We start from the raw sequence: 25,876 nt of genomic DNA, 5'->3' as shown, positions 1-25,876 counted from the left end.
GTGTATAGTTTGGTCTTTTCCAAGTAACGGCAATGGTACAACTTCGTCCCTTTGCCTTTCCCTTCCCCTTCCCCTTCCCTTTCCTTTCTTTTCTGGCCAAGGATCAAAGCTTACTCTCCTTTTGTTTTCCTCACAGGCAGGCTCAGGTTAAGGCCCACAACAGTACAAAGGTCTCAAGAGCCTAACCAACCAAAACATCACGTCTTTGCTTGTGGCTACAATCATACCTTGCAGCACAGGGTTAATTATCTCATGGAAAATAAATGTGGTTTGGTGGGTAAATCTTTCCTATTAAAAAAGGAAGAAAAATAGAAGTGACAATAAGTTTTAGCTTAAAAGAAGCAAGTGAGCCCTAGCTGGTTTGGCTCAGTGGAAGAGCGTCGGCCTATCAACTGAATGGTCCCGAGTTCGATTCCTGCCAAGGGCACATGCCCAGGTTGTGGGCTCAGTCCCCGGGGGGTGGGGGGAGGGGTGTGTGTGTGCAGGAGGCAGCCAGTCAATGATTCTCTCTCATCATTGATGTTTCAATGTCTCTCTCCCTCTCCCTTCCTCTCTGAAATCAATAAAAATATCTTTAAAAAAAAAAAGAAGCAAGTGAGATGAGGAGAGAAAAGGAGTGTCTACTCATTCAGTGAATAAGTGTTTACTGAGCACTTAGTATGTGCCAGGCACTGTTCTAGATGCTGGGGATTCAGCAGTAAACAAAACTCAAATCTGTGCTTTCATGGAGCTTACATTCTAGAAAGGTGAAGACGTGAACTAAACCAAATATAGTCAGATGATGGCCAGTGTTATTATGGAGAAAATGCAGAAAATGGCGATACAAAGTGTGCCTACATGGCAGGTCAGTGTTAAACGGGGAAATCAGAAATGGCCTCACTGGAAGATGGCATTTCAGCAAAGATGGGAAGGAAGGGAGGAAGTAAGCCATGTGGGTAACTGGGGGAAGAATGGTCCAGAGGAAGGGAATGCCCTGTGCAAATGCCCCAAGGTGGACACCTATTGGGCATGGTCAGAGGCCAGTGTGGCAGAAGCAATGGGAGCAAAGGGAAGAACAGGAGAGGAGGTGGAGTTAAAGAGGTACCAGGGGACGAAGGGCTTCATGGGAAAATGAGGAGTCACCTCACACTCAGGTCTGATGGCTAGACTAGCCCCTACCAACCCTCCGGAGTCAAGGTTCACCGCTGCCTGCAAATTAAAATCTGAACTCCTACACACTCTGCACCCTGTTTTCTAGACACCCCAACTGTCTGGCCTTACCCAAACAGGATAAGACCTTGCAGGCTTTTGTGCCTCTGAACACGCTTCCTCCTCTGCCTGAAATATCCTTTCTTTCATGCTTCTTTCAACCACTTCCTCCTTCCCAATCGCCCTCTTCCCACTGCTCCCACGAAGAGCATGTACTGCTCCACATGCAGCTCCCACCGTGCTCTGTACACTGAGGAATCCTTAGCACACTGTGTTGGACTGTTTCTCAGTGTCTATCTTCCCAGTCTAGTTGCAGTATCTCTGGGCCGAGATGTTATGCATTCTGTGACCTGCCTCACTATTTCCTCTCTGTCCTTTATCTTCAGGCTCTCTCTTCCACCGTCATGGTGTGCAAAACGCTTCCTCATGAAGGTTTTATTCTGCATGTATCTATATCAGTGGTTCTCAAATGCTAGCAGGGAGGAACCACAATCTCCTGTAGAACTTGTAAAACAGACTGCTGGGATCTATCCCCAGAATGTCTAATTCACTAGGTCTGGCCTGGGGCCCCAGAATTCACATTTCTAACAAGGTCCCAGAGAAAGCCAATGCTGCTGGTCTGGAAGTTAAATTTTGAAAACTGCTGATTTATATGTCAATTATAGTTCACATTTTTAAGTAAAAACAAAAACAAAAAAACTGTCCCACTAAGATGTCAGTTCTATGTGAGTTCTGCTTATTCATCACTGCATGCTTAGGAACAGTGCTTGGTACATGAATAGGGCTTAATATATACTTGTTAACTAAATAAATATTAGTTCATTCCCTGAACATACACTGGTCTTTTCCATTTTTTTTTTAAATCCTCACATTACCCTCATGTAAATTATCTGAGGTCATCCCACTCCAACTTCTTGAGTTGCTTAGACTGAAAATTTAAAAAACTGCTTAAGTAATTTATTTTAAAAATATTTAAAAAAGAAGAAAAGAACTGTACATTCCAAAGCTTTCCTATAAAAGTACTTACCTGCTATTAAGGATTTTTAAAGTAGAATCAAGAGCTATCCATACATGTTCAAATGAGGAAAACAATGTAAGTACATAATGCATTTATGTACTGGTTCTTCTAAGGCTGTATAATAAGATCCATTTAATTCTTTGGTGTTAAACTGACAAGCCTAAGGAGACCATGTGATCTGCTCTGGGTCAGTGAGTCAATTGTTTTTCTATTAGACGTGGCCGCAGTGAGTGTGAATCTTTCATTCTAACCACGAGACCACTATCTTAGTTTCCAGACGAGAAGGAAGTCTTTATCTTAGCCTGCAGACTATCAGTCACCTATGACTCAAAACAAAAGCTGTGGTGACAGTGACACAACTTTTATTTTAATCAGTTTAGCTTAAATGAAAAGTAGGTAAAAAAACAAACAAACACAAACTTAGAACTTAAATAGTAGCTTAGAACCAAAAAGTTGGAAGAGATTTTATACTTAATATCTACAATTTAGAAAAGACAAAATTGAGCCCCAAACAGACATTAGGCCTCACAATTCGCAGTAAATAATTTATATATTCACTTGTTACTGACATGTAGAATGGGGTTTTTTTCCCATTCCGGGCAAACAACATAAAAAAGACTTATAGAAAAACTAGCAAAATCATGAAACTTCCTATAAACATTATGATATTCTAAAATATATTATTTAGAACATGTGATATGTTATATATGAATCATTTACTTGTCATCATCAAAATTAGGCAATTTTGAAATACCCCTGCATAAAAATCAAACTACATTTTAATGCAATCAAAAAGCAGGAAAAGAAATATTTAACACACACAAAAAAAATTCCTTTAGAAAGAGAACAAGAGTTTGATTAAAACTGGTGACCTCAATATTTGTATTTTCTAAGCTAGTTTTCCTTCTAAAGGCTGTGAAGCGCTTGGGGCAGGGATTTATACAGCTGCACCCTCAGCACCCAGCACAGCAGAAGGCACAGTAGATTGACTAGGAACTCAATAAATGGTTGAGTAAGAAAAAAGGCAACCCATTTTGAGCTTTCCTTAGAAAACTCAGTAATACTAAAATGAAAATTGGAGAAGCAGGGAAATTCTATTTCATTAAGAATTCATTAATGCAATGGTTCTCAAAGGGTGGTCATCAGACCAGCAGCACGGTATCATCAGTGAACACATTAGAAATGAAAATTCCCTGAGCCCCTCTGAGACCTATGGACCCAGACACTTCTGGGCCGGGGAGAAAGCCTGTTTCTCAAGCCTTCCATGAGATTCTGGTGCATAATAAAGTTTGAGAACTGCTACATTAAGGAAATGGTTCTAAAACTTTTTAGTCTCAGACCCTTCATACTCGTAAAAATTATTAAGGCCCCCCAAAAAGCTTTTGCTTATAGGTTATAACTATGCACACCTAACATACTTTAAGGTAAGTTTTATAATATTAACTCATTTTAAAACAAAATAAACCACTTCACATGTTAACTATTCATATTAATTTTTTTAATGAAAATAACTATTTCCCAAAACAACAAAAAAATTTAGTGAGAAGAGAGGCACTGTTTTGCCTCCAATCTCCTGTATTCAGTCTGCCCCCCTTACGTGGTTTTGGTTGAAGTGTATGAAAAAAGCTCAGGCTCAAACAGATATGAAGTTGAAAAGAGGAGTATTTTAGTACCCTTTTCAGATAATAGTGGATATTCTTCTGTGCTGCTACACCAAAAAAAGTGGTAGTTTCTTAAAAATTAGTTGCAATGTGGAATCTGAAACATAGTAACTTTTTGTGCTTTTATATTCAAATCCATTGGCCTTTCTTTCTCTTTGTATAATGGCTCTTTCACCCATGCAAGAGTCTGTAACATCAATGTATTAGTTATCTGTAGGATAACGGCATACTGAGTTTTGTAGATCTGCTGAGTGGTGACACACTGCCTTAATTTTCTTATATAACATCAAGAAAGGTGATTGCTGTGGATAATCACAAATCTAATCAGAGAAGCCTACAATATTGTGAAGCCGGCTAAGCTCACAGTGGTGGAAACATGTTTTTTCACTTGAAAGTTCAAGCTTTATCATTGGCAACAAATACTATTACTATTTTTCCTTCAAGAGACAGGATCACTTGTTCATTGTCAAGAAAATCTTTGCCAAATAACCAAGTCTGAGTAATCATTCTTGAATTTGTCCGTTCAAGTTATAACAAATGAGCTAGTTCAGACCGCAACTCAATCACCACGTGGCTTTTCCTCAAGACAATCCCCATGCAGTCAGGTCTTTAGGTCTGCTTCCCCTTTCCTCACACACATTAAAGGCACACTTACTCAAAGGGCCAAGATGCAATCAAACTAATAATTTTTTACTGCTTCATCATGAACATTTTCGAGTAAACTAAGTTTTTCTTGCCCCTGCAAATATGTGGTGGTGGAGAATACAATGACTCATGCTAAGGTGTGGCAATGTTACCCACACTGCTTTTATACCATCAATGCTAATGTCAACATAGTAAAAAAGCAAATAGCACCTTCGTATGATTATAAAAATAGTTTTGATTTCACACGGACACCCAGGATCTTTGAAAATTGCTGTTTTAAGTGATCCTAAGAGAAAGATCTAGAGTTTCCTTACTCCACTAGTTACTTGGCTATAAGTTACCTCCCCTACTAGACTACAAAATTCTTTACAGCAAATAGTTATATCTCAGGATCTAAAACAGAGTAAGACTCAAAGATTCCATCTTCATTAAAGGAGCAAATTCAGGGTGTCATTCATTTAAGGACCACAGCAAAGAGTAAAGCTTTAGGTCAACTCAAGAAATCCCACAAGCCCTCTTCATTGAGATGGTGCAGACTATAATAGTGCATACATCTAGCCCGGCCAGTGTGACTACATGGTTGAACATCAGCCCATGCACCAAGAGGTCACTGGTTCGATTCCTGGTCAGAGTACATGCCCACAGTGCAGGCTCAATCCCCAGGAGGGGGAGTGCAGAAGGCAGCTGATCAATGTTTCTCTCTCATCGATGTTTCTATCTCTCTTCCTCTCCCTTCTTCTCTCTCTAATAATCAACAAAAATGTATTTTTTTAAAAATTGTGTATACTCCTAGCCCTAGCCGATCTGGCTCAGTGGATAGAGCGTCGGCCTGTGAACTCAAGAGTCCCAGGTTCGATTCCGGTCAAGGGCATGTACCTTGGTTGCGGGCACATTCCCAGTGGGGAGTGTGCAGGAGGCAGCTGATCGATGTTTCTCTCTCATCGATGTTTCTAACTCTCTATTCCTCTCCCTTCCTCTCTGTAAAAAAAAAATCCATAAAATATATATTTTTAAAAAAATAGTGCATACACCTAATTAGCAGTTATTTTTAAAACTACTTACTTAATAGAAATCACTAGGTACTCATAACAAGAGAGCAGAGGGACAGGAAGTGCTTCTAAGCTGGGGACAAGGGATCCAGAGGAATCAGTGATGCAGTCTAGAGGCTCTTAGAAAACTGTCCAAGTGTGCCAATGAACACCAATTATTACTTGTAGTTTCATTAGATTTTCTGGTTCAGTGAGAGTAGCGGGAAGGATTTATCGGTTCTATCCTCAGGGGAGAATGACAGTCAGGATCTCTGGTTATGGCCTCTGACATTTAGACCAAGGTCTTTTGGGAAGTTAAGTACCTCAGTAGCTACCTCCCATTTGTTTTGGCCGCCTCCTGCTCCTTCCCCTGTATTGATTTGCTGTGTGTCATTACAATGAAAAAGAGAGTCAATAGATACCGTACAAAGTGAATCAATCAAAAAGGGAAGGACTTCAATTTTTAAAGATGGAATGATCACCAGAAGAATCCAAAACAAAAATTCATTAACAGTGATTCCTGAGAGTGGGAAAATCCAGAATGGAACAGAGAGAGGCTTTACTTTTTATTTTTCGGTATTGCTGAACTGTTTTCACCAGAGACATCTATTGCTTTTATGATATAAAACAATATAAATAATAGCTTTATAAACAAACACCGAAAAGAGCCTGTGCAATTCATTTTAGCTGCAAGAAGGGAAGGGAGACATTGGTAAAGACTGCTCCCAATGTCTTGTGAGAGAGGAAAACTCCCCAAGAAAAGGAAAGGTTGAAGGCAGCATTCAAGAATGGCTGCACCAAGAAGCCTGTCCTTAAGGAGCCAAAGATCCAATCTGTGAGGCTGCTTGCTCCTTCGCATAGCAAGACAGCAAGATGTGGTGGCCACAGGGGCAGGTGAGGTCCAGTCCTGGTGGCTACCATGGGAATGGCCCTGGTTAACAGAGTGACATCAACCAAAGAATACTGGTCAGGGCTCAGAACAGCTGCAGAGTAGCCACTCAGGGGGATGAAGTTACCTTTACCTCATGGAACTGGGGCAGCATAAAATGAGATCATGTAACAAAGTACTCAATAAACTGCAAGGCAGCATTACTCTTTGGGATCAGATTTTCCATCTAAAAAATGTGAGGATGGACTACAAGGTCCCTTCAGATGGGAGTAGTCTTGAATAAGTTAAACCATATCTACAACTTGGAAAGATCCCTTACTTGCTATATTTAAACACGGGTGATTTCATGACTTATCATTTAAGTCAAAATAAACTCTCCAAAATTTATCTTTTCTCACCGATTCTGAAAGGACTTTCCAGCAACATTGTCTCTGTAGGAATCAAACAAAACGTGGTATTGATCCCGGCTCCATTCCAGAACCACCTAGGGAAAAGAAGACGAAGAAAAAAACAACAATTTTTTTTTCTGTGTGTGTGGTTTTTTTTTAATCTTCACCAAAGAAAATATGTTATTGATTATTTAGAGAGAGGAGGAGGGAGGGAGGGAGGGAGGGGATAAAAAGGGGAAAGAGAGAAAAAGAGAAACATCAATTGGGGTTGCCTCCCATATGCGCCCCAACTGGGAATCTAACCCACAACCTTTCGGTGTATGGGACAACGCTCCAACTGAGCCACACTGGCCAGGGCAAGAAACAATGTTTTATTTGCATCAAATAGTAAGAGTTTACAACTTTCATTTCATTAAGAATTGCTAAAAGAACAGGTAAAGCAATGAAAATCCATCTATTACTCAGTGCCTGCCATATGCCAGACACTGTGCTCAACCCAGATGAATAAATTACAAGATAAGAATAGTCTCATACATATGAAATCAAAGAGATTTAAAAGGCTGTGATATGAGAACTGGGTCTTGGGAGAATGAGGTCACCAGGCAGGGAGAAAGGACAGTGCCAGGAGAGCATGCTCAAAGGCTGAAAGCAGCACGGGCAGTTGTTCGAGGACAATTCTACAGTTGGTTTTGGCTGGAGCACAAGCAGGTAGGAACTGGAGAGAAATGCAGCTGGGAAAGGAAGCTGGGCCTGGACTGTGATGTGCCTTGTGTGCCAGGGGAAGTAGAGGTACTGGAGGATTTTAAGGTGGCTACATGACCCATTCAAAACTTGGAAAAGGCCCGGCTGCGGTAGCTCAGTAGTTGAGCGTTGACCTATGAACCAGGAGGTCACAGTTCGATTCCCAGTCAGGGCACATGACCAGGTTTCAGGCTCAATCCCCAGAAGGGGATGTGCAGGAGGCAGCCAATCAATGATTCTCTCTCATCGTTGATGTTTCTAATTCTTCCTCTCTGAAATCAATAAAAATATATATTAAAAAAAAATTCTTACTTACCATTTTGAACTATTCTACCCACCCCCTCCTCATATGAACGTGCATACACACACACACACACACACACACACACACACACACACCCCTCCTCTCTACACTCTACTACTAAGGATAGTTTGTTGGTAAAATTTTTAAAAAAATGAACTATAATACTATTTATTAAAATACTACATGAGCTCTGAAATACATCATAAACAATGTTACTAAGAATTATTGCCCAGCCAGTGTGGTCCAGTGGTTGAATGAGATGCAAAGCCCATAATTCTTTGCCTCAGAGGAATTCCCCAGCTAGGAAAAGGAGGAAGGTAATTATTAAGAAGAGAACGGGTATACTAGTATAGTGCAAAGTCCCTAAGATTTACGATCAGAAGACATGAGTTTAAATCTGGGACTTGATAAAATCTAGAGCACTTCTCAATTCTCAGTTTCTTCTTCTGTAGAATGAGGATATTAATGCCACCTGATTTCACAAGACTGTTTTGATGAGTAAATGAGATATGCCAGTCATACAGGGCTGCACAATACTTACATGCAAATTGTTCACATGTCTCTTAAAGACAGCATTTACAGTGCTGCAGTATAACTTACCGGTTTAAATACGTGTCTACACCTCTGTGAGCAATCAAAGCCAGGAAGCTGACCTCTTTTTATTTTTATTCCCAGATCCTTGGACAATGCCTGACATAAAATCAATCAACATTCTTTTTTTTTTTTTTTAATCCTCACTGGAGGATATTTTTTCCACTGATTTTTAAAGAGAGTGGAAGGAAGGGAGGGAGGAGAAGGGAGAAGGAGAGGGAGAGGGGTAGAGAGAGAGAGAAACATCGATGTGAAAGACACCAATTGGTTGCCTCCAAAATATGCCCTGGCCAGGGCTGGGACTGGAACCTGCAATCCAGGTATGTGCCTTTGACCAGGAATCGAAACCAAGACCCTTCGCTGCTCCTGCAAACACTGGCCAAGGCATAAACATTCTAGAGTGAATGAATATGGCTACTAGCTTTACAAGCAAACAACTTGGAACAGCTTACCACTCCATAGTTTCCCTCCAGAACTTTCTGCTTTCAGATCCATTCCCAGTCAGGTAAAAACTAAAGGGCTAGCCCGGCCGGTGTGGCTCAGTGGTTGAGCGTCGACCTATGGACCAGGAGGTCACAGTTTGATTCCCGGTCATGGCACATGCATGGCACATGCCTGGGTTGTGGGCTCGATCCCCAGTAAAGGAGGGGGGGTGCATACAGGAGGCAGCTGATCAATGATTCTCATCACTGATGTTTCTCTCTCTCTCCCTCTCCCTTCCTCTCTGAAATCAATAAAAATATATTTAAAACATGAAAATAAAATAAAAAGACTAAAGGGCTAGAGTTATGAAGACACAACAGCAGACCTACTAGGCACACAAGGATATAGAACTCTGTAAAAGCACATGTCGCTTTCTCAATTTTTCAAAGGAATGTGACATGTTATCCTGTAAAACTTAAGGTGTTGGAGCTCTAACCTCAAGTAGTAAGAACTCTAAGTAACACTGACAGAGTTTTTCACACATTGACAATCAGAAGTCTACATTATTCTTAGATTAAAAAGCTTCTGCATAGTTTCTAAAACAAAATTTAGTTTGCAAAAAAAAAAATTTAGTATGCATTGAATTTTAGTTTGAAGCGTACTAAGGGAGACCAAGATCCCTATCTTAAAGATATTCTAAGCTTTATCTTTTTTACCAACCCTCCTCCTCCTCCTTAGATAGCAATTCGAAGTGCTATCTGCTTGCCACCAGAAGAATTCTCTAATCACATCTGATTAAGCACGCTCATTTTGTTTTCCTGTTTTAGCCCGTACCTTATAAACAACAGAAATTTATATCTCACGGTTCTGGAGGCTGGAAATACCACGGCACCGGCATATTTGGTGCGTGGTGAGAGCCAGCGTCCAGATTCATAGCCAACTGTCCTCTCCTGTGTCGCCTCACATGGCGGCAGGGGAACAGGAGCTCTCCGGACCCCTGGGAGTTATGAGCGCACTATTCCACTCATGACCCAATCACCTCCTAAAGGCCTCACCTCCTAATACCATCACATGGGGGATAAATAAAAAGACTTGCCCAAAGTCAAGCAATAAATCAGCAAGAGATAATGCCAGTTTCCAAAAGCAGATACACCTTTCTTTCAGGCCTTTGTATAATTATAAAAATCCATACTGAAAGCCTGATTCTGAAGCATTGCACTCAGTGTGGTATTTTCACCTGGGTTCCTACTGCCCGACGGCCTCCTGCTACCCTTCTCTTCCACTGTGATTCACCTCCCATTATTACCGCTAGAGCAGTGGTTCTCAACCTTCCTAATGCCGCGACCCTTTAATACAGTTCCTCATGTTGTGGTGACCCCCAACCATACAATTATTTTCCTTGCTACTTCATAACTGTAATTTTGCTACTGTAAACAATATGTAATTATATATGTGTTTTCCGATGGTCTTAGGCGACCCCTGTGAAAGGGTCGTTCGATCCCCAAAGGGGTCGCGACCCACAGGTTGAGAACCGCTGCTCAGAGCAGGGGTCGGCAAACTGCAGCCCCTTGAGTGTGGCTGTTCCACAAAATACCACGTGCGGGCGCGCACGTACAGTGTGATTGAAACTTCGTGGCCACACTCAAGGGGCCAAAGAGCCACATGTGGCTCGCGAGCCGCAGTTTGCCGACCACTGCTCTAGAGCAATCGTTCTAATCAGAGACCGAATTCATCATTCTCTTGCTTTAAATAGTTTGCATGATCCCCATTTTCTTCAGGAAGAATTGAAATGTGTTAGCCTCACTCAGTAGGCAAGCCCTAAGTGGCCGCCGCCTGCCTCTGCAACTTCAGGCCTGGGTATGCTGCAGCCCTTCGGAACTGCCTGAGTCCCTACAACAGTGATGGCGAACCTATGACACGCGTGTCAGAGGTGACACGTGAACTCATTTTTTTGGTTGATTTTTCTTTGTTAAATGGCATTTAAATATATAAAATAAATATCAAAAATATAAATCTTTGGCCGAAACCGGTTTGGCTCAGTGGATAGAGCGTCGGCCTGCAGACTGACAGGTCCCAGGTTCGATTCCAGTCAAGGGCATGTACCTGGGTTGCAGGCACATCCCCAGTAGGAGATGTGCAGGAGGCAGCTGATCGATGTTTCTCTCTCATCGATGTTTCTAACTCTCTATCTCTCTCCCTTCCTCTCTGTAAAAAATCAATAAAATATATTTTTAAAAAATATATAAATCTTTGTTTTATATGGTTGCAAATATCAAAAAATTTCTATATGTGACACGGCACCAGAGTTAAGTTAGGGTTTTTCAAAATGCTGACACGCCGAGCTCAAAAGGTTCGCCATCACTGCCCTAGAAGGTGAGAGTGCCTCCCACACCTACACCTTTACACCTTTGGCATCCTTCACTTAAAGGGGAGAAGGGAGACTCTCTCCCCCCCTTTCTCTATCTCTCTGCCCACCATGTGAGGACACAGCAAGGCGGTCATTTGTAAACCAGGAAGAGAGCTCTCACCAGAAACCAACCATGCTGGGCGCACTGATCTTGGACTTCCAATCTCCCGAATCATGAGAAAATAAACGTGCTGTTTAAGCCAAAAAAGGGGGAAGGACACCTCCCCTTTCTTCCCTCAGCCATCTTCTTCAAGATCAAGCTCACATGTCACCCTGTCTGAGAAACTGCCCAACACCCACCCTCTGTCTTCAACTGAATTTATCACAATACATCTTAAGATTGTCTATCTGCCTGTCCATCTCTCTGTCCGGAGAGTGAGTTCCTCAAGAGCAGAAAGAAACCGAACCATCGTTGTGTCTCTAGTCAGCAGTAGAGTATCACCTCCATAAACCTCTGTCAGCCCTGACCGGTTTGGCTCAGTGGATAGAGAGTCGGCCTGGGGACTGAAGGGTCCTGGGTTCGATTCCGGTCAAGGGCACGTACCTTGGTTGCAGGCACATCCCCAGTAGGGGGTGTGCAGGAGGCAGCTGATCGATGTTTCTCTCTCATCGATGTTTCTAACTCTCTATTTCTCTCCCTCTCTGTAAAAAAATCAATAAAATATATTTTAAAAAATCTCTGTCAAATGAATACTTTGTGAAATTTTGGTAAAGAAGCTTTATCCAATTTGGAATTAGTCAGAGACAGAAAGAAGTTAATGGAATGAAGGGGGGAAAGCAAGGTATTTCAAGGGGAAAGAACACTAGAACCCTCTTAAAAGAAGAAACAATTTTTTAAAAGAGAAGAAACAATTTTAAATTGTTTAAATGTACTTATTCATTTGAAAGAAAGAGAGAGAGAGAGAGAGAGAGAGAGAGAGAAGGAGGGAGGGAAGAGGAGGAGGAAGAAGAGGGGGAAGAGAGAGAGAGAGAGAGAGAGAGAGAGAGAGAGAGAATGAGATTATGCATTCATTGGTTGATTCTTGTATGTGCCCTAACTGGAGATGGAACCCGAAACCTTAGCGTATCAGGACGACACTCTAACCCAGTGGTTGCCAACCTTTCGGACCTCATGGACCACCAGTGTCCACAGACCACCGGTTGGCAACCGCTGCTCTAACCAACTGAGCTACCTACCTGGCCAGGGCAAGAAGAAACAATTTTAGAGTGTAATTTTAAAGTGGGCAATATGGTTTTTAGTCAACTGTAGAATTCATTTGGCTCTCCCTGCACAAGTGTGACTTAATCTGTAACATTTTTGAAAGATCACATTTTTTCCTGCTTAATTTAGTGCACGTATGAATCACACACAGGCTGACTAGTCAGTCACCCGTTTAAGATACTGCGTGTGGATCATAAGATTGGAACAATCAATCTAAAGAACAGTAAGAACTTCAAAAGATAGATTGTGAATATATAACCTTTTATAGCTACACTTGTTTGTTACATTTTACTAGAATAACATATGGTATTATACGGTCCCGGCTGTATTAAATTAATAAACTCACTCCCTCTGCTTTCATATCAACCGTAATAAAGCAGCCAGGTGAAGAAATCACTGTGAACTTTTCCGCTCTGTCTCTAAGGAAAGATGAATATACCCTTCAGCGCGGCCTTGGCACCAGCCCAGCAGTAAGGTCTCCTGCGGCTGCCTTCACAAGCATCACAGCCAAGGGAAGAACTGTCCTGGGACAGGACACGTGGCATTTAATTAGCATTTACTGAACCCTGCACCAGGCACCATGCAAGGTGTCTTACAAACATGGAACATCTCATTTAAACCATCTTTCCTCACTAGGCCCAATCACAATCAGTGAGCAAAAATAAATTTTATATGTATTTATTCAACAAATATTCACTCAGCACCTATAGTTGGGTCTGAGTGAGCAAATGAACTTGTCCATCTTGCTCATTTTTGTATCTCAAGAAGCCAGCAGAGTGTTTGGCACATAATGGCACATAAAGGCCAGGTTATCTTGCACCCTAAATCTCTCAAATCGGTTCATTTCCCTTAAATGCCCTCTAAAGGCTCCCAACTAACTGTCCTAATGGAGTGTTTCTCAACTTTGGCTGTACTGACATTTAGGCCCTGGTAACTTTGTTATGGGGGTGTCCTGTGCATCACGGAACGGTCAGCAGCATCCCTGGCCTCCGCCTTCTACATGCCAATACAGACCAACCTTGAAGGTTATCCCACTGTTCTCAGGACAAACACCCAAACCCTGAACACCTATTCTACCAAGGGCTGGGAGCAGGGCACCCACCACACCAATCTCTCCTACATCCACACTTTCTCTTGCTCTCCATCTTCCAGCCACATGGACTTCTCACATGTACCCCATCTTCAAGACCTTCTCATGGTTCCGGGGCTGCATAATCTTCGCTGTGAGGGCGGTGCTGTGCATTGCAGGATGTTTTGCGGAATTTCTGGCCTCCACCCACTAATTGCTAGTAACACCAATCCCACACTACTGGTACACCCCAATCATGACAACCCACCATGTCTCCAAATGTCGGCAAATGCCTCTGGGGGCGGGGGTGGGGAGGGGGGCAAAATACCTCCCAGATGAGAACATTCAGTAGGCCAACCCTCCTCTGTCCCCTGCCTCAGAAATTCTGACCCTTTCAAGTTGAGCTCAAACTGCATCAAGAACGCCTCCCCCGGCATGGCTCCGTGGTTGAGCGTTAACCTATGAACCGGGAGGTCACGGTTTGATTCCCAGTCAAGGCACATGCCTGGGTTGTGAGCTCAATCCCCAGTGGGGGACATGTAGCAGGCAGCTAATCAATGATTCTCTCTCATCATTGATGTTTCTATCTCTCTCTCCCTCTCCCTTCCTTTCTGAAATCTCCCTGACCCAGCCACCAGACAGTTCTCCCTGCAGGTCTCTCCCACAACACCCTCTCCTTCTTTGCAGCATTTCTCACAACTCTCCATTAAGTAGCATTTAATGTCTGAATGCACAATCGGAATATATACTCCTTGTCTGTGGGAACCTGTCTGCTCTGTTCACTACTCCGTGCCCAGGGGCCCTGGCACTGCACTCAAACATAGAATGTACCAACTGAACAAGTGATTCAGGTGCTCTGCTGGGACACAGGGATTCCAAGATAAGAAAGAGAACATCTCTATGATCAGCATGCTGAGTACAGAAGTGGCAAATCATCATTGAGAAGCTGTGCATGGAGAAATAAGTCTCATCTAAGGCACCAAAATACCAGATACCACATTTCCAAAAGAAGTGTGGGACCAAGATGTCAAGTTTCCTAAAGAGGTGGTTGAAAACTCATCCAAATCATAGTAAAAAGGTCCAGAGGAGGGTTTTTTGGAAGCTGCCGCTGGCATTCCGTGAATCCTGCTCCACCTCAGCTAAAGGGGAGGGGTGGAAATCTTCCCATCACCTCAAGCCCAGGAAAAGGACTCCGTGGTATGACCTAGGGAGCCCATGACAGGTCCCTGCAATGGGGTGGACGCCACATCTGTCTCACACCTGAGAAATAGAAAGGACTGGCTGCTCCCTGCTCTGAGGACAAGGGAGAGGTGGTTGCTATGCAGAATCAGCTCACACTCCCCCACTCTGAGCTGACAAGGATCAGGATACGTGCCCCTAAAATACGGCAGCTTGGCATAATGAATATTTCAAGCTGAAGAAATTTGAGAAAGAGCAGGCATGGGAAGGATGTTCTGACCTACCCCTGAAGCAGGTCATATGACAGGGGTTCTCAACCTGTGGGTCGCGACCCCTTTGGCGGTCTCAACCTTGGGGCGCCTAAGACCATCCTGCTTATCAGATATTTACATTACGATACATAACAGTAGCAACATTACAGTTATGAAGTAGCAACGAAAATAATTTTATGGTTGGGTCACAACATGAGGAACTGTATTTCAAGGGCCAGAAGGTTGAGAACACTGTCTTATGACCTTCTGTGAAAGGTGCCCTCTCCATAACTGGAGGAAAGGGGCATCCTTGTCGCCAGCCTTGTCTGCTGAAAGGAATTCTGAACCAGCAGGCCTGTGTTTCCCCAGCTCATGAAACTCAGCTCATACCCTTTTTGTCCTATCACAATGCTCCACTCATCAAACCTAGCATTAAAACATTCAGGTTTAAGCACTTCTTTGGGTCTTCATCTCCTTATGAAGGCTTCCACGTCATGTAAAACTCAAATTAAAATGCTCCCTGGTGTGACTCAGTGGTTGACACAGCATCATTGATTGGCTGCCTCCTGCACCCCTCACACTGGGGATCAAGCCTGCAACTTGGGCATGTGCCCTAACCGGGAATCAAACTGTGACCTCCTGGTTCATAAGTCAACACTCACTCAACCACTGAGCCATGCTGGCTGGGCCAACAAGCTAAATTTCATTAACATGATCAACAAATTAAGACCTCAAGAGTAAGTCAAACCAAACACAACTATCAAATTACCACATTAAGTTAAGGAAATATATTGAATCGTTAGTGAAAGATTTATGAGGGCACACTTGAGCTGTGTTTAACAAAAATAACTCCCTATTAATACGCCCACCTAAGAAGACTAGATTCACAGATAGAGAAATTAACAAGATATTACAAATGGAAACAACCCACTTTTACATCTTCTACAACAAGTAAGGGGCTAACAGCTATCACAGTCACAATGTCAATGTTCAGGACCAGGAAAGGAAATGGGTTTTGACTCAAGCCAGTGTCTAGGATATCTGTTGCTCTGGCCCTTCTTTTGATAACAACCTCATGATTTCCCTCTAGCGAACCCCTCTCAGATCACATGGTTCACTCGAGACTGACAGCTGGCTCACAGTCCTAGCTCTGAGGATGATCCAGGTGACTAATGAGGGAACTGCAAGGGCACGCATTCCCTGGCTAGGCAGGCCACCTGGGTCCAGCTGGCACTCTGAGGAAGGAAGCTCTCCTTTTGCTGGGCTTTCTAAAATGGTAGATGAGAAGCTAGAGTTGCTGGCAGCAATCTTTGCTTCCACATGGGAAGAGCTCACCTGAGAACCAAACCAACAGAAGGGAAGAACAGGGACAGGAAGAGATTCCTGATGACATCACTTGGGCACCCTGCCAAAGTTTTACCCTATAATTTTTCAAATACACCAGTCAAAAAACGACCTTTTCTTTTAAGCCACATCTGAGTTGGGATTCTGTCCCAACCAAGCGCTGCTAATACTAGCAGCAATGTTAAACCACTAATAATCTCCCTCACCTCTGACCTCCTACCCCCCACAAAAAGCTCCTGCTTCCTTGTAAAAGTCTCAACTTCCTCTAGGATGCTTCAGCCTGTAATTTCCTTCCTGTCCTCTGATTTTCTAAGCAATTATTGGGTACCTACCCCCTTTATTGTTACTCAGTCCTCAAGGCCTCATCCCAATTATACAAAGATGGTCAAGGAGGAGCTAAAATTCTTTCTATCTTTGACAGCATCTTCCACCCTACAAAGTACAAGCAGACAAATCATGTATGAGAAAGAAAAGGTAACTACAGATGGTCTGCATCAAAGTAGAAAACTTGCCCTAGCCGGTTTGGCTCAGTGGATAGAGTGGACTAAAGGGTCATGGGTTCGATTCCGGTCAAGGCACGTACCTTGGTTGCAGGCTTGATCCCCGGCCCTGGTCACACACCCCCGCACCCCCCCCCTCCCTTCCACTCTCTAAAAAAAAAAACAAAAAAAAACCTCAATGGAAAAATATCCTCAGGTGAGGATTCACACACAAAAAAAAGAAAACTTATACCTTTACTGGAAATGAGCTTGAAGGGATGTTGCTTAAGGTCATCTCTATTCATTCATTCAAGTGCTAATAATACACCAGGGAATAAGACAAGGCCCCCACTTTAACAGTTAGCTGGGCTGTGGATCTCTCCCAAACCCCTCCAAAGAGAGACCACTGGTATCGAAAGACTTAACCACTGAGCCACGCTGGCTGGGCTGGACCCAGTTTTCACTGAAGAATCTCACTCATCCAAAATGGCAGCAGAAGGCGGGTGAGCAAAAAGAACCGGGGAGGCCAGGGACAATTACTACCCACTACAGCAGCTTCTGTCTGAACCTATTCAACTTCCTCATGCAAGTTCATTTTTGAATATTTGTTCCCATACTTAGTGCATGTAAGGAAGTGATGTATTTTACACACATACACACCCAGCAGTGATCTACAATCCTCTATTTGCAATCCTGAAATCCAAAAAGGTCTCAATAATGACAACCTTTCTGTTTCTTATTTGGCAGCAAAACTTGACCTGACCTGACCTGAACTTATTTGGTGGCAGAACTTGGCCTAAACTTACTGGAAGTTATTTATAGTCTTTATTTTCCTCACTGAGTGTGAACAGTCATATGTTCCGCTGTAAAAGATACTGTATTTAATTATAAGGTCATTCAGTAGTTCCAGAAGTTTCAGATAAGGGAATATAGATTTGTGTATAAATAATTCAACTAAGTAATGATGGTCCTGGAATAATACATTTTTTACTTCAAAAGCATATACAATATCAACTAACAAAGGACAGATATTTAAAATCAGGACTTTCTAAGCTAAAATGAATCTTGAGAGCATAGTTAAGCTAGTGCCCTCATTTGTAGGTGAGGACACTAGACTCCTAAGGGCACATGACTTGCCCAAGAAAACCAGTTTTCAACAGACAAGTTCCCACCTGCTACCCTCACCCCAAGGCAATGAACTTCAGTGAACTGTAGATCCCAGCTTGAGGGTCCTCACTGTGGATTAGGATCCAGCTCTGCTTCTGTTGATCAGAGTGCCCATGGGTTCTCCAGAAAATACCTGATTGAACTTAAGGGAAAAGTAAAAAAATATTTGAAAATATACTTCCCTCCCTCGTTTCCACTTCTGTCTCAGAATTTGGATGCGTGTACAGCCAATACCACTTATTCTAAGAGGGAAGGTTTGGCTCTGTGGATAGAGCGTCAGCCTGTGGACTGAGGGGGTCTCAGGTTTGATTCCGATCAAGGGCACAGACCCGAGTTGCAGTCTCGATCCCCAGGAGGGGGCCTGTGAGAGGCAGCTGATCAATGATTCTCTCTCATCATTGATGTTTCTAACACTCTCTCCCACTCCCTTCCTCTCTGAAGTCAATAAAAATATACTTACCAAAAAAAGAGGGAAGGAAAAAATATTCTGAATTCAGTTAACAATTAGTGAAATTATTAACAAGTTGGTAATATTAACTGTATGATGACAGCATTCTTATTTCAAGAGCTCATTTCAAAATAAGGATTAAAGATATAAATCAGTTGATGATGATAATAATAGCAGTAGTTACTATCATTTAAGGAGAGTCTGTTACATGCCAGGAACTATGTGTGGTACTTTACATACTTACTTGGTTCTATCAAACCTGCAAGGAAGGTATTCTTGCCTCCACTTTAAAGATGAGGAAGTTGAGAGGTTCAGAGAGCTTACTAAGTATCCTTTCTAAGATCACACAAAGGACAGTCTGGGCTGTTTGAGAGACCATGAAGAGATGTGCTTACCAGTACAGCTCTGGAGCCATATACTGCTGTGGTTTGAACCCAGCTCTGCTACGGACTGGCTAGATTAACTTGTGCAAGTGCCTTAGTTTCATAACCTGTAACATGGGTATAATAATACTACCCATCTCACAGGGGTGTTGAAAGGACTAAATGAGTGAATGTGAAAGCAGTTAAGAGAAGGCCTGGAACTTGTATTAACTATGTATTAACTATTATCACAAGCATGCCCTATGTATTAACTATTATCATGATCACGAACACTGGCACCAGCATTCAAACCCAGATCTGCCTAACTGGCAGTTCTTCTTTCCCACCGTGCTGTACAGATTAACAACATTAGTGGTATTGAGTCATCTCCCATGCCACCAGTTGAAGTTGTTTGCTTCTCATTTCTTTTGTTTGTTCCAAACTCTAAGATCTGTGGTCATCTCAAGACTGACAAAAGTCTTTCTTTCGGTAAATAAATAACCAGGCATCGAATATATAAAATAAAAAATTCCAACAACTGATGCCTCTAAGTCACCTTCACACTGTAGGGGTTTTAATAAACAGTTAATTTAAATTACTCAGGGCCAAAAAATAAATCTTATCATAGACACAACTATACATAGATACATTCACTATATTTCGTTGCAACACATGAAACAAAGATAGAACAGCAGGTGGTATATCAGTTACATTTTCCACTTACAAGTCTGGGGCACTTTCTCACCCTCACTTATAAAATGTATTGTTATTAGCCCCTAGACCAGTGATGGCGAACCTATGACACGTGTGTCAGAGGTGACACGTGAACTCATTTTTTTTGGTTGACTTTTCTTTGTTAAATGGCATTTAAATATATAAAATAAATATCAAAAATATAAATCTTTGTTTTACTATGGTTGCAAATATCAAAAAATTTCTATATGTGACACGGCACCAGAGTTAAGTTAGGGTTTTTCAAAATGCTGACACGCCGAGCTCAAAAGGTTCGGCATCACTCCCCTAGACCAACCTTTCACCTGGCTGGTGTGGTTCAGTGATTGAGCTTCGACCTATGAACCATAAGGTCACCCTTAGATTCCCAGTCAGAGCACATGCCCGGGTTTGGGCTCAATCCCCAGTAGGGGGCATGCAGGAAGCAGCTGATCAATGTTTCTCGCATAGATGTTTCTCTCTCTCCCTCTCTCTTTCTATAAATCAATAAAAACATATTTAAAAAAATAAAAGAATACCGTATGAGACCCAACCCAAACCAAAGGGCTGTTTCAGTCATGAAAATGTTTAAAAACTGTATATCCCGAGCGCACAAAAATCTATTAAACCCGTGTGTTTCCACCTCCCAAACCTGTTGCTTGGACCCTCTGAGGAGTTCACAGCCTGACCCAACTACCTTACTGTACTGTTAACTAAAAGCAGAGTCACAACGGCAGGGCTTGTGGGACCTGGGACCTAAATTATTAGCCTATCCCATGACCCCCGGGCTTGTGCTGGCTCCCAAGAGGTTAAGCGCTGGAGTCCAAAATCATTAAGGTGCCCCGGTCACGTGGGTCACGTGAGGGTGATCTCGGGACAGGGAAAAGTGGAGGTGCCAAGAGATCGCTCACATCAGTGTGTGCACACCTGCCAGCAGGGCTACCTGACGGTGTACAGTTGTCAAAAATGACAGAGCAAACGTGCAAAAGAGTCCCCTTGCACACCGAGTCCTTTCAATGTTGAGCCAGTACACTATTCCCACTGCAAATTCATGTGCAATGACACACGCGCCCTTGGATAAAGTTTTGAGGACTGGGCAGAAACTAAGTTAAGAAGATTAACGTGCCTTTGTCAAAGGGGACAAGATTAGAAGGGTGACACCCGAGGGGCAACACTGTAGGAGGGGCCAGGGATCGGAATTTAGGAACGGAAAGACACCAACTCTGGGTTCCAGGAGGGGGTTCCTGGAGGTTAAGGCCCGAGGGAGAAAGTCCAATGACTTGGGAACCCCGAAGAATGCATCGGTGGGAAAGGGAATCCGCAAAACGAGCTCCTATTCCCCCCAAACTATAAGGGGGGACGAAATCTCGACCCCAGACGCTGAAAGCCGGTCTGAGTCCTCCGCGCCTCCGGGGAAAGGACAGGCGCTAGGACGGGTCCTCGGGGCGGCAGGGAAGATGGGGACGCAGGGGTCACGCGCGCCCGGAATCGCGGCGTCCCCGGCTCGGCGAGGGCGCCAGGGGGTCGGGGGCCGCGGGGCCGCGCGGGTTCAGGGCGCCTCGGCCGGGGATCCGGAGCCGCTACTCACCTCGCCGAACTGGAAGGCGGAGACGATGGTGACTACGACGCCCACGAAGCAGACGTAGAGCCCATACCTGTGGGACAGGCAGGTATAGGTCTGTCTCTGCAGGAGCTTGAGCAGCATCACCCCGGCCGCCGCCACGCCACGCCCCGAGGAGCCAGAGCCGGAGCCGGAGCCTCAGTGCGCCGCCATGCAGCGGCCCCCACCGGGCCGCCCGCTCAGATCACGGCCTCCGGCCGCCGCGCATTGCAGCTCCGGCGATGGACGCCGGCTCGGCTCCGCGCCGCGGCCGCCGCTTCCGGGAGCCGGGAGCCCACGCCTTCGGCGCGGCGGAGGCGGACCTGCACCCCGCGAGGCATCCCACCCACTCCCTGTCTGCCCAGCGAACAGGTATCTGTCGGCGGTGCTGCTACAGCGAGGTCGGCAGCGCCCCTGGAGGGCGGAGGGGCGGAGGCAGGCGCGCGCCCTCCCGGTCTGCGCGTGCGCGGCGGCCCTCCAGACTGGGCGGGGGACCCCGAAGCCGCGTGGGGCAGCCCAGCTGAGATATGATCGGTCCTTGCAAGGACTCTGTGTCACAGGCCGCGCTGTTATGCCACGAATACTTCTGTGCTCACATCCCTTTCTTCATCTACAACAACTGGGAAATATGGTTCATAGGGCTCCTTCCCCCTCTGGCTCTCTAACCATATTGCTTGAATGAGGAAACTTTGGGACTAAATGTGCCCAAAACAAAATTAATTCATTTATTGATTTAAAATGTAGTGTCCCGTGCCGAGCTTAGTGTTTGGTGTCAGGTATTCAGAAATTAACTAGACTTGGGCACCTTCCCAGAGAGCCTAGTTGGGGAGATAAACACGTTAAAGGATCAAGTGCAAAACAGTTATGATAGAAACAGGGGTGGTCAGATATTTATTTTCACTTTGGCTCCAGGTGATTTTGAGGTTGGCCTACCTTCCGCGCCTCCTATTGGTGAGAGATTTTGTTTTCTCTGAATATACCCTAGTTAATATGATTTTTGTCTTAAATTAAGCCACCCTGGGAAACAATCCCCTTACCCAGTGTTGCCATCATTCATAGCATTTTTAGAATTATCTTCACAACCAGTTTCAGGGATATACTCAAAATATGCACTCAACTGGATGGTCAAATGCAATTAACAGATTTGCAAAAGGGAGTGACTACCTTTGCTCCAATCTAAAGTGAAGTGTTGACACTTCTCAGTCCTTTTAATCCTTTAGGAGAAGCTGATGCGTGATCTAAACATACAGGGCAAAATTATGGCAGTTGTGCAAGACACTTATAAAGTGTTAGGGACAGAAATTGAATATTGGGGACTAGCTATAGTTATAAGAAACATTAATCATTTTCTGTTAACCTTGATTGTTTTGTCCTAATTAAATAAACACATTCTAACCTGGCCATATGCCCCAAGGACCTGGGAGTTAACCTTGGACCTGGCAGTTAACCTTGGAATGCAGTCCATTCTCATTTGAGAACTGCCTATTATCATGGAGAGATTAACAACCTTGTTGCCAAAACAATGGAGTCCTACCCCAGCCTGCATTCTTATCCTCCTATATAATCCTATGTAATAATCCTATATAATAAAAGGCTAATAAGCAAATCAACCAAATGGCAGAACAACTGGTTGCTAGGATGTGCACTGACCACCACCGGGAGGACGCTCAACGCAGGAGCTGCCCCCTGGTGGTCAGTGCGCTCCCACAGAGGGAGCACTGCTCAGCCAGAAGCCAGGCTCATGGCTGGCAAGCTCCTGCCTCCACAGCAGTGGGACATCCCTCCAGGGCTTGAGGACTGTGAGAGGGTGCAGGCCAGGCTGAGGGACCCCCCCACACACCTCCCCACCTCATGCACTGGGCCTCTAATACAATATAAGCAGCTGGTTTATGTGGGGGTGCAGAGCAGTTTTTCGTGAATGGCTGCTCTCCTATACTGCCGGCATTTTTGGAATAAAGCTCATATATGATTCAACCCTGTCTCTGCTTAATTGGCTCAAGTAGTGACCGGCAGACTGGACCCATTTGTTGTCTGGTTTCAAACGTTTCAAGGTCTTTTCAAGCATGGTAACAGATATAAAACCATCTATCATTCACAGGACTCTCTTAAAATGTTTGTTTCCACAATAATGATGACCAACATTTACTTAGCTTCTACTGTGGGCTGAGTCATCTAATGCCTCACAACAACCTTCTAAGGTAGATATCATTACTATGGCCATTCTACAAATGATGAAACTGAGGTACAAAGATGTTAAATAACTGTCAATATCACACAACCAGTAAATGACAGAATTGAGATTTGAACAGGGTGGCTAAGTGGTTGAGTGTCAACCTATGAGGCAGGAGGTCATGGTTCAATTCCTGGTGAAGGCACATGCCCTGGATTTGGGCTGGATCCCCAATAGGGGGTGTGCAGGAGGTAGCTGATCAATGATTCTCTTTCATCATTGATGTTTCTATCTCTCTCTCCCTCTCCCTTCCTCTCTCTGAAATCAATAAAATATATATATATATTTTAAAAATCAATAAAAACAGATCTTTAAAAAAATGTTTGATATTTTGTCCTTTTTGTTAGGTATGCGCCAAAAGGAGCCAGGCCAAGAGACATTGTGAGAGTTTAAGAAATTTTATTACATTCTCTCACAGTGGACTGAGACCAGTGTTGGTGTCAGCCCCATGGGGGTGGTTAGGTTCTCTTATATAGGGTAGAAGTATGCAATATAGGGTCAGGGTGTGGTTGCATGAGTTGGTCAAGGGGAGGGGAGGACATGAGTAGGTCAAGGGAGTCAGGGGAGGAAAGTGCAGAGGTTGGTCAAGTGAAGGGGGATTCATCTTATCTTGCTTTTGCAGGCACCAGCCGTCTGTCTAAGCTATGGGAAAAGGTTGTAACAATATATATTTCAGAAGACATGTCCAAGCAGGAGAGATTAGGGGTAGTTCATCCTAACCCTTTTCACATTAACATGAAAGCTTCAGGTGGTTTGGTGCAGTGGATAGAGCAACGGCCCATGGACTGAAGGGTCTCGGGTTCAATTGCGGTCAAGAGCACAAACCTCGATTGCAGGCTCCTTCCCCAGCCCCAGGTATGGGAGGTAACCAATCGATGAAGCTCTCTCGCATTGATGTTTCTCTTTCTCTGTCTCTCCCCGTCCCTTCCAGTCTCTCTAAAAATCAATAGGAAAATATTCTCAGGTGAGGATTAACCAAAAAAAAAAAAAAAAAGAAAGAAAACTTCAAATATAACAAAAGCTCTCTGATTTGTTTTTAAAGTTAATCTTTCACTAAAGGATAAGAAAAAAAGAGCAATTTAAACATAAATCACACGTAATAAACTGTGGACTAAGGCAAGTTCTTTTTTTTGGCTAGAAAGAGAAATCATATAAAGGTTATTTCTGTCCTTCATCAGCAGGTTCTTAAAAATATTTTAAAATTGTGAGATTTCACTGAAAATCCTAACCCTAATGTCCATTTTCTTATTTATTTATTTATTTATTTATTTATTTATTTATTTATTTGATTGAATTTAGAGAGAAAGAGAAAGAGAGAGAAGCCTCAATCCGTTGTTTCACTTATGTATGCCTTCATTGGGTGTAACCTGACTGGGGATTGAACCCGAGCAACCTTGGCATATAGGACGACACTCCAACTGTGCTACCCAGCCAAGGACAGTTTTTTGTTTTGTTTTTTTAATAAATGGAAAATCTAGTCATACTGGGGCCACATTTCCATGTGGCAACAATCTGCTGTTGCTAAGTAGGAACTGCCTGCCCACGTTGTATGACAATGATTCATTTCATCGTTTCACCTCCCCATCCTTGAGGGTTAGAGTCAACTGACATTTATCATAGTGCGTGCACTGTAATTTACAGGTGAAAACTATTTCTTTACACACACTCTATGAAAAGGTAAATAAAAGGCAGAGAGAACCATATGATTCAAGCAAAAAGGGAAGGGTGTTTTGCATGTGTGTAGAAATGAAGATATTCTTCCGTGTATTGGGGACACCCAGCCTGAGTCACCCAGTTACATTACCTGCGTCAATGACATCATCTGCCTGGGACTTGAGTATGTGATGCCCTAATTAAAGCAAAAGCTAAAATTGTTGACTGAGAGTTTGAATTTTATTGAGATTAAAACCAAGGTAAGATAGGTTATAAACAAGATTTATTCTATCTTCCCCCATCCCTCTGCACTTCTAATTCCTTGCTTCCAGAGGATAAATCATGAGAGGATGAGTAGAATCTTGTCAAAATCAGTTAGAATGCTACAAGAGTCCCTCCGAAATGTTAATAGCCCACTTGAGACAAAGAGACAAACTGTAGTGTACTTCAGGGCCTTCAGGTAGAAGAGAGGATTTCACCTGATGGACTAACACCAGAGGGCTTTTGTCTCAAGGGCTTTGCAAGGACTATATTTCATTTTCAAGAAGTACTTTTTTCTTTCAATATTTTTAAAAATATGTTTTTATTGATTTCAGAGAGAGGAAGGGATAGGGATAGGGAGCTAGAAACATCAATGATGACAGAGAATTATACATTAGTGCCTCCTGCACGCCCCACACTGGGGATCGAGCCTACAACCCAGGCCTGTGCCCTTGACCAGAAATGAACTGTGACCCCCCTCAACACTCAACCACTGAGCCACACTCTTTCAATATTTTATTAACACTCCTTAACACTCCTGTTCTGTCTTGCCACCTCTCACCCCAGAAGATGAGGACTGTACCTGACTGGTGAGGTTGAGAGGAACTGAGCAGGTCTGCCAGAGATAGGAGTTCTG

The 25,876-nt window shown here is 43.5% G+C and overlaps 1 protein-coding gene across 2 annotated transcripts in view; it reads right to left on the bottom strand.

Moving 5' to 3' along the window:
- Positions 1–21,313, bottom strand: part of GNPTAB (N-acetylglucosamine-1-phosphate transferase alpha and beta subunits) — a 58,712-nt gene extending 37,399 nt beyond the window's left edge. Inside the window, exons 1-2 of one of the 2 annotated variants that reach the window (XM_006084083.3) lie at positions 21,084–21,313; positions 6,828–6,913 (exon numbers count right to left, since the gene is read on the bottom strand). In XM_006084083.3, coding sequence (XP_006084145.1) covers positions 6,828–6,913; positions 21,084–21,200 — 203 coding nt within the window. In that variant the 5' untranslated portion in view covers positions 21,201–21,313. The remainder of the gene's footprint in view (positions 1–6,827; positions 6,914–21,083) is intronic. The other variant, XM_023749867.1, reaches the window with a different exon arrangement.
- Between the last annotated feature and the right edge of the window lie 4,563 nt (positions 21,314–25,876).

The sequence above is a fragment of the Myotis lucifugus genome, unplaced genomic scaffold (genome assembly GCF_000147115.1).
Source record: "Myotis lucifugus unplaced genomic scaffold, Myoluc2.0 scaffold_10, whole genome shotgun sequence".
NCBI lineage: Eukaryota > Metazoa > Chordata > Mammalia > Chiroptera > Vespertilionidae > Myotis > Myotis lucifugus.
Note: the sequence above shows the minus strand (reverse complement) of the source record. Positions and strands in the feature narration are given on the sequence as shown.